The 16771-nt window shown below is 49.6% G+C and overlaps 1 protein-coding gene and 1 pseudogene across 1 annotated transcript in view; both read left to right on the top strand.

Moving 5' to 3' along the window:
- The first annotated feature begins 4426 nt into the window (after window positions 1-4426).
- Window positions 4427-4694, top strand: LOC128122630 (60S ribosomal protein L37a-like; annotated as a pseudogene).
- A 6517-nt stretch (window positions 4695-11211) lies between these two features.
- The window catches only part of Ergic1 (endoplasmic reticulum-golgi intermediate compartment 1), a 103846-nt gene continuing 98286 nt past the window's right edge, over window positions 11212-16771 (top strand). Inside the window, exon 1 of the mRNA XM_052758931.1 lies at window positions 11212-11503. Within this exon, the coding sequence (XP_052614891.1) occupies window positions 11484-11503 (20 nt within the window). The 5' untranslated portion in view covers window positions 11212-11483. The remainder of the gene's footprint in view (window positions 11504-16771) is intronic.

Raw genomic sequence — 16771 nt, 5'->3', positions numbered from 1 at the left:
GGAGGCCTTTAGGCATTAGGCATGTGTCATCAAAGGGGACAACTGGCCCCTGCCCTCTCCCTGTGCTTTGCTTCCTGCCATGAGATAAGAACTCTTGCTCCATCCCAGACCTCCACGTCATAAGGTGATATTTGGCTGCAGGCATGAAACAAACAAGACCAGCTAGTTACACCATCCTGAAATCTCCAAAAACTGTGACCCCCCCAAATCAGTGTTTTCCCTTTACAAGTTGATCATCTTGGGTTTTTACTTTTGCGGTGGAAAGCTATCAGAACCTCCAATTGCATTTCCGAGCCACCTGCCTCTTCTAGGTCCCCTGTCCCTGTTTATAGCTTCCACCCCCTGCAGTGAAGGCTTGACTCCCCTCATGTCCAGCGTTCTGTAGCCATGGCCTGATGAATTTCAGGAGACAGCAGACAGTGTGTAAGACAGTGACCCCTGAGGAGGAGGATGAAGCTGACAGACTCTTGCAGGGATAGCAGAGTCAACATGGAAGTGTAACACGCCTGCTGAGCTGTCAGCCCAGAGAAGTGTCACACACTCACTCGTAGCCACTTGAGAAGTGACTACACTTCTGGCTCATGTATTCATATACTATGCTTTCTAAAAGATTTATTTTTTAATTATATGTATATGTGTGTTTGAGTGTGGATATGTGCACATGCATGCAGATGCCTCTGGAGGCCAGAGGCATTGGGTCCCCTGGATATGGAGTTATACGTGGTTGTGAGCTATTCAGTGTGAGTGCTGAAAACTGAATTCAGGTCCTTCGAAAGGATAGCAGATGCTCTTAACCACTGAGCCATCTCTCCAGGCCCCATACTATCCCTTTTAAAATCTCTGTTTCAGAGATATGGAGAGTACTAGATAAGGGCAGCACTGCAAAGGCTCTGAGGCAGGGGCATGACTTCTGTGTTTGAGGCCTGCCAAACATTCACTGTAGCCAGAACAAAACAAGCAGAGGAAGGAGTCGGGAGGTAGTCAGGTGTGACCCTGTAGGCTGTGGCCGTGGAAAGGTCTGGTCTTCTTACTGAGTGAGACAAGGAACTTTGGGGCTTTACAGGTAGAGGAGGGGTGGGCCTGATTCACATGGAACTCGGCTCTGGTCGCAAGCCCAGGAATAGGATGTCTTCAGCAAGAACAAGGGCAGGAATCTGTCTGCAATCGACGTTGGGTTTAGGTGAGAGATGACAGTGGTGACTTGGATCAGTTAGTGGCTATGTGATGTGACAGGATGGACTCAGGTTCTGAATCAATCTTCAAGACCTAAGAAACAAATGTCAGTGTCCAGGTCTGCCATGGTTTGGGGACACTGCTGAATTCTTTCTAACCTGGCTGTGGCCCTGAAGAGAGGTACCTTCAGAGAAGAAAAACTGCAGCTGAATGGAGTCCGCATGCAGCCTCTTCACCTGACTCCCTTAAGAGTCTCAAGTTCTAAACTTGAATAAGGTGATTCTTGTTTGCCCTAAGTGTCTGGAAAAGACAATAAAAACCTGCCCTGGGTCTGAAGTTCTTTTATACATTTTTTTTCCAAACAAAAATTTTAGTGCATAATCAAAGACCACTAGATTCATGGGATGTTAAGGCCTTATGAATAGAGGCAGATCTCTATGGGTTCAAGGCCAACCTAGTCTACATAGCAAATTCCAGAACAGCCAAGGACCACATAACGATAACCTATCTCTAAAAACCAACCAGCCAACCAAACAAACAAACAACCCCATGAGTGACAGCAAGTATGTTCTCAGACACTGGCCATAATGTCATTATTGTTGTGGTCTAGAAGATAAAACATCTATGTCTGAAAATTCTGTAGAAGTAACTCAGCCTCCTGAGTGATACGGGAGGACATAGTGTGAAGCTTAGGGAGGAGAGTTGCCTAAGGGTGCTTTTGATGGTGAAGAGAAAAGTGTAGTCACCTACCTGGGACACGAAGAGCAGGGGCCATGAGGCCAGCAGCACTGACATGTTCTTCTTTCCCTGGGGTTGGAGGGGCAGAGGGGGAGGTGTTTGCATGGAGACAGAAGTGTGACCTTTTGGGAACAGAGATGTCCACTGAGGGACAGACATAGCCAGGCTGGATGACCATTCAATGGAGAACTTGGGAATGCATACCCAAACTTCACAGTCCTCCTCCATCCAGCCTACCATGGGTGCTCCCGATAGGCTGACTTCAACCAACATCAGAGGGGGTCATTACTAAACCAATTTCCCAATACACGGGGAAAGTGGAGAGGCAGAACTGCCCTGGAGGCATACACAGCCAGCATTGAACAGGGACACAGAATAGTTGTGAAAGAACCAAAGCGAATTCCAGAACTAAAAATGCAATGATGAGAATGAGTAACTCGGGCTGGGGAGATGGCCCAGTCAGCACAGTGCTTGCTTTGCAGACACACGGACCTGAGTTTGAGCCCAAGAACCCTGGCCTGCTGTCCAGCCTACCTGGTAAGGTCTAATCGAGAGACCTTACTTTTTAAAAAATTGCCCCTGAGGAATGACACCCCGAAGCTGTTCTCACGTGCATGTGTATCTGTACACACAACACCAGCCCACAGGTGCAGTAAATTCAATGTCAAGCCACACTTGTGGTTGTCATAGTAACCCTGCAAAGACAGAACCACAGCTGAGGGCAAGGACAATGAACAGCCGCACGAGAATGGAGTTGCTGTCCATTAAGATGGGGAGACTGGCCGGGCGGTGGTGGCGCACGCCTTTAATCCCAGCACTCGGGAGGCAGAGGCCGGCGGATCTCTGTGAGTTCGAGGCCAGCCTGGGCTACCAAGTGAGTTCCAGGAAAGGCGCAAAGCTACACAGAGAAACCCTGTCTCGAAAAACCAAAAAAAAAAAAAAAAAAAAGATGGGAGACTGCTGGGGGTGGCTCACGCCTTTAATCCCAACTCTCGGGAGGCAGAGGCAGGTGGATCTCTGTGAGTTCGAGGCCAGCCTGGGCTACCGAGAAAGTTCCAGGAAAGGCTCCAAAGCTACACAAGAGAAACCCTGTCTTAAAAAAAAAAAAAAAAAAGATTGGGAGACTGAGCCTGGGACGGACTTGGGAAATCTGGGAAGTTGCCTGCCTGGCTTCTATAATCCTTTATTTCTGAGCCCCAAACTCCAAAACTCTTAAGTAGCTTGATAAGAGCCCACATGACTGCTTCCAAACTATGGCCTATCTCCTACAAACTTGAGCCCACGCCTCCTTTCTTGCTTAGTGACTAAGTAGCCTTCTGTTTGGCCTCCATCTGCAGCCCCATCTCCATACTAACCACCAGGCAGGCATTGCGAGTTGTCCAAGAGGGGTGCGCTTCCCTTTACCCTTTTGCTTTTCATGATGGGAATTTCCCTTTAGTATTCCCAGACTCCCCTTAACTCCCATCAGGGTTGAGGGATGGATTCTGACTGCTGAGTTGGGGTGTGGTGTGTTAGTTACTTTTCTATTTCTGTGGCAAAACACTGTGCCCAAGGTAACTTACAAAAGAAAGTGTTTCATTGGCTTATGGTTTCAGAGGGTCAGAGTTCATAACAGTGGCATGATGGCAGAGGCATGATGGCAGGAGCAGCCATCTTTTTTGTTGTTGTTGTTTTTGTTTTTTGAGACAGAGTCTCTCTATGTAGTCTTGGCTGGTCTGGAACTCACTATATAGATCAGGTTGGCTTTAAACTCAAAGAGATTCACTTGCTTCTGCATCCTTAGTACTGGGATTAAAGGCATGCACCACCACACCAGGTTTAAGAATTCACATCTTGATCCACAAGCAGGAGGCAGAAAGAGAGATTGTCTAAAGTCTTTTGAAGTTTCAAAGCCTAACCCTAGTGACACACCTCCTCCAACAAAGCCACACCTCCTAATCCTTCCCAAATAGTTCTACCAACTGAGGATCAAGTATTCAAACATGATCATATAGGGGCCAGTCTCACTCAAACAACCACATTCCACTCCCTGGTCCCCATAGGCACACGGATATATCATAATGCAAAATGCATTTAGTCCAACTTCAAGTCTCCAAAGTCTTTCACAGTCTCAACACTGTTCAAAAGCAAACCACATACTTCTGACATATAGTGATGGAATATGCATTACTATTCTGACAAAGGAGGGATGGGATATAGTGGGGAAATACCGAGGCAAAGCAAGATTTAAAACATAGCAGAGCTAAACTCAAACTCTTTAGCTCCATGTCTAGTATCAGCAACATACGTCTCTCTCTTGGCCCTGGTACCACTGTCTATTGTGTGCAGCCACCTAGAGTGAAGTCAGAATACAGGTAAGAAAAAGAATGCTCTGTGTTGGGCTGTCTCAAATTCTAAAGTCAAATATTACAACCCATCCTGACCTAAAATGCTTCCAGGCCCCTAATTGCTTATAAAAACAGTTTTTAAAAATTTAATACAGTGCTCTTAGGGCTTGGGCTTCCGATCCTGCGACATGGCTAAATGCACCAAGAAGGTTGGGATCGTGGGGAAATATGGGTCCCATTATGGTGCCTCCCTCTGGAAAATGGTGAAGAAAACTGAAATCAGCCAGACCACCAAACACACTTACTCCTTCTGTGGCAAGACCAAGATGAAGAGACGCGCCGTTGGCATCTGGAACTGTGGTTCCTGCATGGAAACAGTAGTTGGTGGGGTCCTGGACCTCCAACACCACTTCTGCCGTCACAGTGAAGTCTGCCATCAGAAGACTGAGAAGCTGAAAGACCAGTGGAAGTATATGGTTTGAGACCTGCCTAGCCTGTGATAAATGGGCTAGTTTACACAACAAAAAATTTATCCTGGCACTCTGCATTGTCTACTGTCCAGCTCCTGCTTAGTTAGCTCGACCAGCTGACGTCAGCCCACCTGCCATTCTCCAACTCCTTACCCAGTAAGAGATTCTGTTGGTCATTGCTGTCACCAGACACCTGAACAACGTGACTAAAAGGATTCTTTTGGGTCACAGTTTCAGAGGGTGAAAGGTCATCTTGGTGGGAGGGAGAATGGTAGGAACAGCTCAGCCTATGCTGTCAGAGCAGCAGGCAGAGAGCTTGGGATCAGAACCAGCAGTGGGAATTGCCTTCAAAGGCCTCTAAAGGCCTGCCTTTCCCAGCCAACCCTCAGCTCCTAAAGACCCGGCAACCTTCAGAACAGCACCACAGGCTGGGGGACAAGCGTTCAAATCATGAGCCTGTGGGGACACTTCAGATTCAAGTCATAGCAGAAACTGCTTTCGAAGGAAAATCAATTCCAGCCGACTGGTGGTGGTGCACACCTTTAATCCCAGCATTCGGGAGGCAGAGGCAGGTGGATCTCTGTGAGTTCGAGACCAGCCTGGTCTACAGAGTGAGTTCCAAGACAGCCAAGGCTACACAGAGAAAACCTGCCTCTAAACAAAACAAAACAAAACAAAACAAATCAATCCCAATCTCCCCTGCCCCTCACCATGTCATGAGCAATGTTCTACAGAGGTCCACATGGGGGAACCCAGCCACCTGGTCCTCAGGCACTGAAACATATGTGGGGTTTATTTATTTATTTATTTTTGTTTTTTTGGTTTTTCAAGACAGGGTTTCTCTGTGTAGCTTTGTACCTTTCCTAGAACTCACTCTGTAGCCCAGGCTGACCTTGAACTCACAGAGATCTACCTGCCTCTGCCTCCCTAGTGGTGGGATTAAAGGCGTGTGTCACCACTGCCTGGCCATATGTGAGGTTTAAAGTTCTAAGTCTGGGTTAACTTGTTACACAGCATTGGATCTCCCATGAGTAATTCCTTCTTGTTCTTCCTGTCTTGGCTCAGACTCCTCCTCTTCCTGGAAGCCTTCCCTAACTTCCTGCCCACGACATCAGACGTTTTAGCCTTCCAATGTCCTCTACATCTTCTCTACAATACCACCTGAATGTTGCCTTAGAGAGCGACTCCATTCCATCTAATTTGTTGTATGTACATAGGATGAGGTTCACTGCACCCCAGTCCCACAAGTATCTCTCCTGTACCAGGCTTTTTCTTTTTGGGCCATCAACCAGCTCACAAATCATGACACAGAGACTTATTACTAGTTATGAATGCTTGGCCTAGCTTAGGCTTGTTTCTGGCTAACTCTTTTAACTTAAATTAACCTGTTTCCCTTTATCTATGTTTTGCCTTGGGAGTTTTTTTTTTTTTTTTTTAACCTACTTTCTGTATATGTTAATTTTACTGCTTCTCACATTTGCTGGCTGGCGGCTGCCTGGCTGGCCCTGGGCATCTCCCTCGTTCTCTCCTCTCTTCTTTTTCTCTCATTCTTCCTCTGTAGCCTAGATTTCCCCTACTGCATATTCTCTCTGCCTGTCCTGCTATCCCTCTCCTGCCTAGCTATTGATGGGTCAGCTCTTTATTAGACCAATCAGGTGCCTTTGGCAGGCAAGGTGAAACAAATGTAACATGTCTTTACATAATTAAACACACATCCTTGTATTCTTAAACAAATACAAGAGAAACAAATGTAATACACCTTTACACAGTTAAAGTAATATTCCACAGCACAAAGAACAAATGTAACACACCTTTACACAGTTAAAGTAATATTCCACAGCATGAACAAATGTAACACAGATCATTTACACAGTTAAAATATTATTCCACAACACTCTCCTCCCCTTCCCTCCTCTGCCCTCTCTTCTCTTCCCCTTTCCCCTCTCCCCCCCGCTTCTCTCCCATTTCTCCTACTCCCTCACCTTCCCTTCCTCTCTCCCGACATGGACAGTTCACATTAATTTGAGATGATTTTTATCACCTTCAGTTGAAAGAGTTCAAACAACCTCACCCCTATGGCATGGAGTTAGGGCTGGGGCTCCCAGCCCTCAGACCTTCCCTTACTCTGTACTTACCCCACAAAGTTGTACCCAACACTGGTACCCTGCCCCAGGTTATTGCCTCACTTTTGCTAACCTCCTCCCTGATTTCTTGAAATCAAAGCTGCACCATGTTCATCTCTACAGGCAGACCATATCCCATGAAGAGGCACCAGTGAATAACTGCACAAGGAATGAGCAAGCGCCTTCTGGCTGGTCAGAGGGCTTAAATGGAGCAAGAAAGCATAGCCACATTTTCAGAGACATATTTTCTGAGATCTAATTCCTTTAAATCCTCGCTGAGTTTGACAAAGGGCTATTGTATTTTAATCTCTCTTCAACCAGACCAGGCTGAACCAGCCACTCCTATGAAACATGAACTAGTGTCTCATTACAGAAAACAAACCCAACCCAAATATTCCCTGCCTAAAACAACGAGCAGTGATGTTTCTGGCAGGGGTGGGTAGAAGAGAGTGTGCATGTGGGGTCAAGGAAGTTTCTCCCTTCCGGACATTCTTTTGTATGGAGTGATCATTCAGCAAGCATTTAATGAGCACCTACTGCATGCCAGACACTACTATGCTACTTCATTCTCACAGATACTCGAGCAACACATTTGCCACCTGCTGTTGTATCATGGATCAGGGAAAACTGGGAGCTTAAATTTTTTTTTTTCTTTGTGGTCCTGTGGGAATCTAGTAGGGATCAACTGGGTTGCCTCTGCTCAGGGCATTTCAGAGGTCCAGTCAAGCTATCCAGCAGGGCTGTAATGTCCCAAGATATAGACAATATATACTGGAGCTGACCAATCCCTGTCCAATCACATGCACATGGTCGTTGTTGATTCTTTTAAAATCTATCACGTGACATCCATGGAGGGCAGCTCCCTTCTTCAAGAGATCATGAGTTACTGTCTGAGACAGAAGTTGCTATATTTTGTAATGTAATTTCAGAACAGACATCAATATGTGATATTCTGTTCATTTGGTACAAGCTAGTAAATTCAGCCATGCTCTGGGGGAAGGGGATGACCCAGGATCCCAACACCTGGAGTCAGCCATCTGCTACAGGGAAGGACTTATTATTCCTTAGTTTCAGGCCTGTACATAGCCATTTAAGCAATGCCTCCTGGTCAGCCACCTAGAGACTTCTCTGACTTCAAAAGTGGTCTCCTTGGCTGGCTGGGGTGAAATGGAGGCAGGGGAATGCCAGCGTGTGTTTCTTGATTGCAATGTAAGCAATTACTCACAATTCAGTGGCTTAAACACTTGGTATCATGTAGTTCCTAGGGGGTCAGGATTTAGGAGTAGCTTAGCTGGGGAATTCTGGCTCAGGTCTTCCCGAGAGATGGACTAAAGTGTAAGCCAGACTGTAGCTCTGAGGCATGACCTTGGCTGAGGAGGCTTCCTGGAGGGCTTCCTCACCTGGCTGTGGCAGGAGGCCTCAGGTCTGCTGTATGGACTGCTCTAAGAGAATGATGCCTGAGCATCCTTAGGGGATGGCTCTGGGACTTCCCCCAGAAAAGTGATTCAGGAGAGACTTGACGAAGGCGTGATGCCTCTTGGAACCTAGCCTCAGGAGTCACACCTTCTGCAATATCCTGTTGAGTTACATAACGACTTATTCACTGTGAGAGGTGACTATATAAGGGCCTGGGGCTGTTGGTGGATGAAGATCACTGGAGGCTGAACACCACAGAATACCACAAGATCATTAGTTCCCAAACACAGCTGTTACTAGTTGCTGCCATGTTCAAAGGGGTCCAGAGCATTCCCACACATTGTGGCACATGTCTGACTTCCTTTGCTGCACCTCCCACTGTCTCCTGGGTGGATTGACACATGGGATTGGCAACCTGCTTGGCTTTCAAAACTCAGCAGTCCCCACAGAGTCTATTGGTGACATGGCCACTCCATTCCCATCCTCTCTGTCCTATGGGAAGACCCTGGACTCTTCTGCCTTAGACATGTGCCTTTCTATAAACATTGAGACACTGGGTGGATGGTGGGACAGGGTGGTGGCCATCCAAGCTCCTTCAGGAAGCTTCCATTCAAGTTGGGGGTTTGAGTACTACTTAATCCAATCATGAGCTGTGCCAAATCCTCCCAAGGAAAATCACAGGACATTAGATAATAATGATTGGCCTCTTCTCTGTGCAGTATTTGAACAGTCAAGTGACTTAGGCAGGACAGGAGTTTACCATTAAGTTAAAATGTAAGTGTTCAGCAATACAAAATAGTGGACCCAACAACATGGATGCTTATTTCTGTCTTGTAGAAAACCATGGAACTACTGAGTGACAAGAACTGGGCTTTTTCTGTCCTGTCACTTTGTTCTGTGTGGTTTCTATTGCATGGTCCAACATCCTAGGCAGCCAGCTGGATAAAGGGACAGAGAGGACAAAGAGGATGTACAAATTATTCTTTCTTCCTTCCTTTCTCTCTCTCTCCCTCTTTCTTTTTTGTTTTTTGAGACAGGGCTTTTCTGTGTAACAGTCCTGGTTGACCTAGAACTTGCTCTGTAAGTCAGGCTGGCCTCGAACTCAGAGATCCACCTGTCTCTGCCTCCCGAGTGCTGGGATTGAAGGCGTGTGCCACCACTCCCCAGCTGCACCCACACTTCTTAAAGCCATATTCTCCCTACACTTCAATAACCCGGTCACAAAGACACACTTAGCTGCAAGGGAAGCTGTAACATGCAAGTTTCTATGTGCCCATCTAACAGCTGAGAGCTTTCTTTCTGTGTAAAAAATATTCACACCAGTCAATCCTATCCTCATTTACTCTGCTGAGCATCTGCTGTTATGTTAAAGTCATATGGTCATGTTAAAGTGCACATCTGAGATGCTTTAGGAGGTATGGGCTAAGGAGGAGGATGGTCCCAGAGATGCCCAAGTAGCTAGTCTCTGAATCACCTTCTGAAAAAGGGAAGATATGAGATCAAATGTCCACAATGCACAACTTCTGTCTTGGGGTTATCTGTACCCAGAGGTTACTGAAGGCCCCTTGATTCTTTGTGCTGTTCCCAGGTTCTGGGCCAGGCTGAGATTGTCTCATTTCCCATAAGAGCATGGGGTGCTTGTTGAGTGAACGAATGACTGGGAGTGGAATATGGGTTGTCAGAAGGAGAAGGAACTGGTGGGACCATGGTTCATGCACTTCTGATCTTGGATTTTGCTGCCCATTTTCTCCTTCAGGAAATCAAGCAGCTGTTTCCATCAATTTTTAAGTCGGAAAACTGCCCACAGGTTCTGCTTTTTTAAACTTGGGCCCCCACTTTCTTCCCTGAGTTGCTGTTGTCTTGGGTCACTACAACTTTGAAGAAGGCATCAGCAAAAGAACCCAGGCAAGTTCAGTGGTCAGATTTCTCCTACATTGGTGTTCTAGTTTGCTTTTCTTTGCAGTGACAAACTCTGACCAAAGCAACTTGGGAGCAAAGGGTTTATTTGGCACACGCGTCCACACCACAGTCCTTCATTTACTCAAGGCAGGAACCATGAAGTAGAAATTGAAGCAGGGACCCGTGAAGGAAGGCTGCTGCCTGGCTCCCCTGCTCACATGCAGCTAAGCTTTCTGATCCTAGGCTTACCTGCCTAGGGATGGTGTTACCCACAGAGGGGTGGGCCTCCCTGTATCAATTAGGAACCAAGAAAACATCACAGACATGCCCACAGGCTGATGTGATGGAGGTAATTCTTCAACTGAGGTTCCCCCTTCCCAGGTATGTCAAGTTGACAACTAAGATCTTCAGACAACAGGCTTGGAGTTCAACTCCTTCCTCCTCTGGCCCTGCAAGCTGAGGGAGCTGTTCTCCGCACTTCTGTGTTTCTGAGAACTGAGGCTCAGGGGGCAATCAGCTTTGCCATTTTTAACAGTGCAAACCCCAAACCTCTGGATAATCCTGCACGGGCCTGACTTCAAGGTGGGTAGATGCTCAAAGAATATTAGTTGGCACCAACCCTAAATGGAAGACGATAAAAGCAGAGAGCTAAGTCCAACCCTAACAGGTGGAGAATCTCTCAGTAGATGCCAGGCTGTTCAAATAACCAGGGTCCCAACGTCTGCTTTGATACCTAGGAAAAGCCAGGGTATATGCAGATGGAGAAAGGGGTGGTGGCAGATCCCAGGAGCCAGATGGCTGTTCCTGAGAGGCAAAGGACACCCAGTGGACTTTCCCAGTCCAGGACTGCGTTGCCCACCCCCAAGTTTTAGCCCTCACCCAGAACTAGCTCCACGCAAGGACTCTAATTTGCAACATTCTCTCTGATCTTCACAACGCAATGGCTTTATTTTACAAACACAAAACCCACTGCTAGAGGCAAAGGGATTTGCCCTGAGGCCCCACACAGACTAGGAAAGAAGATCAGAGGGCAAAAGGAACCAAAGCTTGACTCCTGAGTCCTAGAGAACTGGGTTGGGGCAACATCCCACTCCCAACCCGCCCCAGCCCGCCGACCCTTGGGCCCCTTTAACCGGGCAGCGGAAGGGGCGGCCGGGGGAGGCGGCGGCGCCCAATGGGCTGCGCGGAGCGTCACTTCCCGGCGGCGGGAGGCGAGTGGCGAGTGTCGGGCCGGCTGGCGGGGGCGGGGCGGCCAAGGAGGCGTTGGCAGCGGGCTCGGACCCACGCGGCGCTGCGGCCCGCCTGGCCTGCAACGCTCCCACCGGCTCGGCGGCACGATGCCCTTTGACTTCAGGAGGTGAGTGAGGCACCGTCCCGAGGCCCTCTCTGCAGCCGGCGACGACCCCCGCTGCGTGCAAACGCGACCCCGGTGCACGCCTCAGCAGGCCCTGGGGGACCGCGGCCTTCCCCTGGGCTCGGAGCCCTACCCCTTCACCCCCTCGTGCAGCCGGGGCAATCCCACGCAACTCTCTTTCCGCAGCGCGGGGTCCCCAGCTTGCATTCCCCTCCCCCAACCTGGGGACCAAATCTCCTCCCAACTCCCAAATAAAAGGAGCCGTCATCCTCAGGCTCTCTCCCCAGCCCTTCCTAATGGACCCCACCCAGGCTGACAGGTGGGGCCCGGCGCCTGGCCTTGCCCCGTGGGATCTCAGGGCTGCAGCCCCATCCAGTCTGGCAGCAGCTGATGAAGCTTAGTTCTTCAGAACCTCAGAATCCCCTGCCCTCCAGATACAGAGACCTGTCCCCCCAGCCCTGGCCCTGTGCTCTGGGTTTGGGGACAGTGTGCAAAGAGGAGGAGGCTGGGGTCTTGGGGCTCTGCACAAGGGCCGGGCATTCTGCAGGCCCTACAGTGCATGCCTTTGTAGGGTCCTCTGCCTCCTGGAATGCTATTGTAGAGGGCCAGGCCTCCTGGAAGCCTGCCTGGGAAGGGCCTCCCCCCCACCAGACATTCCCTTGAGATAAGAAGCACCGAGATGCCCTGGGCTGGTGGGATGCTTTGGAGGAACAGGATTCTGGCCCTTGCCCCCCCACCCAGCTGCTTCGTATGTTCTAGAGGTGGGAAGCAAAAGCTTGGGGTGCAACCCCTCGCTGCTCAGCTGGCTGGCCCCAGCAGGTGTCTGGGTGCGCTCAAAATATCGGTTTCACCTCTTGCAAATTGGTACTAAAAATAAGGTCCCCACCTGGAAGGAGAAGGAGTATGAGGCACCCCTGTCTCCGCAGGCTGGAACTCAGAAGTAGGGCATCCATGAATGAGGGGCTGTGTGAGCGAGTGTTCTCCTCAGCCAGAAAAGAGTTATTCCCCCATCTGTCACAGCGTCCACTCCTCCCCTTACTGGTGTGCATGAAGACAGAGTGACAGTCAGCCCAGAAAATGCCCAAGCTCGCTGTCACATCATGGCACATGGGCACTTTGGGATCTAAGCCTAGAGAGGACATTGGCCTCAGACCACTTGACCAGCTGAAGTGGTTTTTAGCCCATCCTGGGCACTGGTGCCATTTGGCAAACCAGCTCCTTTGAGGCAGCCCTGGGGTTGATACGTGGGCTTAGACAAATGCACACAGACATATGGCAGCTTTGAATCTGGAGAGCCTGTGGCAGCAGTCAGTCCCAATGCCAATGTATCTCTGCAGAAAGAAGGGCACCGGACACATGCGGGTCCCCCAAATCTCCCTTCCAGGGCTGGCTATGAAGGTTCCCGATTCTTTTCTGTCCCTGATGGTTCAGTGAGTTCTAGGGATTTTGAGTTTGTTGAAGAAATCACTGCTCTGGTCGCTTGATCTTTTCAACTCTCTCCTCCTGCCTTCATGCTAGAAGGGCAGGGCACACCTGGGTTCCAGTTGGAAGTTTGGGGGCAGGTGAGGTGGAAAAAAGGGAACCATCTGGAACCAGCCAGCTCTTGCTTTCGCCTTGGCTGTCATGCCATCACCAGCCAGTTTAAACCATTGACATTTAAAGAGTACACAGCCCAGCTCTGAGCTGCTGCTGCCCTGGGGCTTCCTGGACATGCTACAGTTGCCATGGGGTCCCCACCAATGGGGGTTCAGTAAGTTCCTGCATGCTTGGGCTCGCTGGAGAACAGTGAAAATGGATTCCCCTGCTGTGTGATCGCCTCATGCAGGGTGAGTGTGTGCCCAGCAAACGTGCCCTCCTTCACATTTTGACACAACAGTGCTCCGGGGTTCACTATGAAGGAAGGTTCCACTGCTCTCCAGACCTCTCCCGCTTCCGGGGCCACTCAGCAGTTTGCTGAGTGTCGTACCTAATGTTTAGCCCTTTGCCATTTGTTCCCCCATTGAGAGATGGGTGACACATGGCACAGCCCTTGTAGCATTCCCAGAGGAGACAGACAGACGACAGACAGACAGACTGACATGACTGGATTCCAGCAGCATCCACTGTACAAGCAGACTTGCCATCCATCCCTTTGTCATTTAAGAGAGTGTGTGAATCTTCCTTTTAAACCATGGGGAGACTCCTCTGGCAGAAGCACTTTGCATGTATACAGATAAAGCTGGAATTGGAGTTTGGGTTGTTAGCACCTAAGACTTAGCTCTGGGGCACAAAGGCAATGTTGGAGGCCCAGCACCCTGCCAAATCCCTGAATAGTGGAGAGCCCAGAGGGCATGCAGTGATTAGAACAACCCCCACCCCAGTTCAAGACCAAGGGAAAACCAGCTTCTTAACTCTGGTGTGTTTTCCTGCCTCTGAAATGGGTGTGATCGGCATCCACACATGAGACCAGGAGCTGTGAGGGACAAGGAAGGCAGCAGGAAGTTCTGGCCTCTGCCTCTCATCATTATTGTAGCCTTTCACTGAAGCGCCGCTCTCCGCTCTCGCCTGCCACTCTCTCCTGACACTGTAATTAGTGAATTGTTATGCATAGTCTCTTCCCTTCTTCAGTATCTGATCTCCTAAGGGCAAGGATTTATGTCCCATTTACACATGGTCATATCTGCAGCACCTAGAATGGTGCTTGGCTGGAGGTGCTCCTTGGGCACGACACGCCTCTCCAGTTTGTCTAGAGAGCTGTAGGTATAGTGTGATTGCGTATGCCAGCTGCTGGTGGAGAATTCCGCATCCTTATTTCCTGTCTTTGGTGCTTAGAGTGGAATCCAGGGCCTCACGCGTGCTAAGCAAGCTCTCTACAACTGCGCTGTATCCCAAGGCCCTCTCTCTTCATCCTTGAATTGGCCCTTTCTGAGTTTTAGGGGTTAAGGGAGGAGGCTGAATGCAGGGGAGAGGGACTGGTGGCCTTAAGTGGTTAGTGTGTTTGCTTTGCTCCTGTTAAGCAGTTTAACTGATACTGATCATTGAACTTACAGAACTGGCTTTGTGACCTAGGTCCGTGGGTGTTGTCCCCAGTTCCGGCTGGCAAATGGCACTAAATCCTTGCCACTCCAGAGGCTTTGGCCGTGCCACTCCAGAGGCTTTGGCCGCTCCCCCCTCCCCTGGAGCCTGAGCCCCTCTTTCAGGAAAGAGATGCCGTGGGCAGGCAGCTCTTGCACAGTGGCCGCCCCCAGGTTGAAACTCTGTGGTCTAAGAGTGCTGCTCCCTCCCTGGTTATCTGTGCTCACTTCAGGGGGGGGTGGGGGTGGACACATGTGCTGCCTCACTTGGGGGCCGCTTGTGGGGCAAGAGGGCTGTCCTGCAGTACAGGGCCCCGGTATCGGATTCAGATTCTGATTCATGGGGCCCAGTACAAAACAAAAGTTCAGCTCTACTGAGAAAGGATAGAGAGTTTCAGGATGGGGACCTCTCTGAACTTGGGACCTCGTGTGACCGCACAGGTCATTTGCCTGTGGTGTTAGTCGCATGGTGGTGACTTGGTTTGGCCTCCATCACAGTTTACTCCGGCTTTCCAAAGGTCTCCCTCAGGGCACTTGAGGGGACCTTGCAAAGGTTTTCTTTGGTTCCCGCCCCGCTTTTCCTGTTTGCAGTGCTGGGAATGGAACCCAGGCCCTTGCACATACTAGGCAAATGTTCTACCACTGAGCCACACGTGTCCCCCAGCCTGGCCCTCTGGAAGTTGGCTTGAGTTTTTCCGCATCCCACTTTCAGCCTCCAAATGAGTGACATTGATCTGAGAAATCAAGCCTGGTCTCCTTAGTACCGGACATGGCTTCCCCAGTGGGCCCTGCCGAAAGCTGAAGTCCCTTACACCCTTATTAGGCCAGCCACCACTGATGCTCTGAGGTCAGAGTTAGCCATCAACGGAGGACGCAACCTGAATGCCTCCCTTTCTATCTCCACAGTCCAGAAAGAACTGGAGACTAATAGGAACACATACTTCACAGCATGTTTATAAAAATATAACGGAAATTCAGTCTAGAGGTAGTACGACCTGCAAAAGCCAGGGGTTCGAGTTTATTGAGCATGTACTAGTGCTGAGCACCGTTGCGCAGACCCATATGCAAGGCAGGCCCTGAAGGCATTCCCAGTCATTCCATCAGAGTGAGCCCACTGAGGAACGAGGTCATGAACAAGGCGATTGCAGGAGCTGGCACCACACTGCTGTGTGCTTCTAGAGCTCCTGTGTCCCGTGGGCTGGAAGCGTGTTCTCCCTGGTCCCTGAATTCAGAGAGAAGCAAATCCTCCTCTAATTGGATGCATCTCCTTCCTCCACTAATCCTGACCCAGCAGTGCCCATCATGAAGCTTCAAACCATCTATACACACTCACATTCCTCTCTTTCTTCCCCCTTTCCTCTCGCCCTCTCTCTAACACCTGATTCTAGAATTTTCTAAAATCAATTTTTGCTAATGTCCCCGCCCTGCTGACATCTGGAAGTTTGGGGGTCCATGTTCACATGCTCACCTGGAAGAGTCTCTCCTCTCAGGCCATTTGGATTCTTGACAGTGGTGAGGAAGGTGTTCCAGCTAAAGCTTGCCCTGCACCTCTAAATCAGTGAGCCAGCACCCTGGTTAACCATGGGCATGGTTTGAAATCAGGACAGAGCCAGCTGTGAGTCTCTGCGAACATGAATTAAAAAGGATTGCTCTAAATTGGAAGAGTCATGAGCAAGTGGGCTAGAGCCCTGAGGGGAGCAGGGGATTGGTGGAGCCCTGGCAGGCAGCCTGGGGAGAAGAGTTCTGGCCCTACTGTGTGACCTTAAATAGTCTGTTTTTCTATTTCTACAGTGGCCAATAAAGAGAGTCAGTCTCAGAATCTGCCACACACACACACACACACACACACACACACACACACACACACACACACCTACACCTGGACATTAAACACAGGGCTGGACTGGTGTATTTCCACTGTGCGATACTGCCACCCTTTTTATTTTGAGATAGGACTTGCTAAGTTGCCCATACTGGCCTGGAATTTGAGATCCTCCTGCCTCAGCTCAAGTAGTGGTTTTCAGGCGTGTGCCACCTGTCCTTTCTGTTACCGTCTTTGCTCTTCAAAGTGAAGTCTGGAGACCAACAGCATCACGCACAGTAAGCTTGTGGGGCATACAGGACCTCCGTGCCCAACCTGACTCTGAGCCTGCGCTTTAACAAGTCCCTTGGTGGTTAGAGTCATGTTGAGGTCTACAGAGCCCCGTCCGTGCCACTG

Source organism: Peromyscus californicus, unplaced genomic scaffold, assembly GCF_007827085.1.
Source record: "Peromyscus californicus insignis strain IS unplaced genomic scaffold, ASM782708v3 Scaffold_3__1_contigs__length_106647218, whole genome shotgun sequence".
Classification (NCBI taxonomy): domain Eukaryota; kingdom Metazoa; phylum Chordata; class Mammalia; order Rodentia; family Cricetidae; genus Peromyscus; species Peromyscus californicus.
The sequence above is the reverse complement of the archived record's forward strand: the minus strand, read 5'-3'. Positions and strand labels throughout refer to the sequence as shown.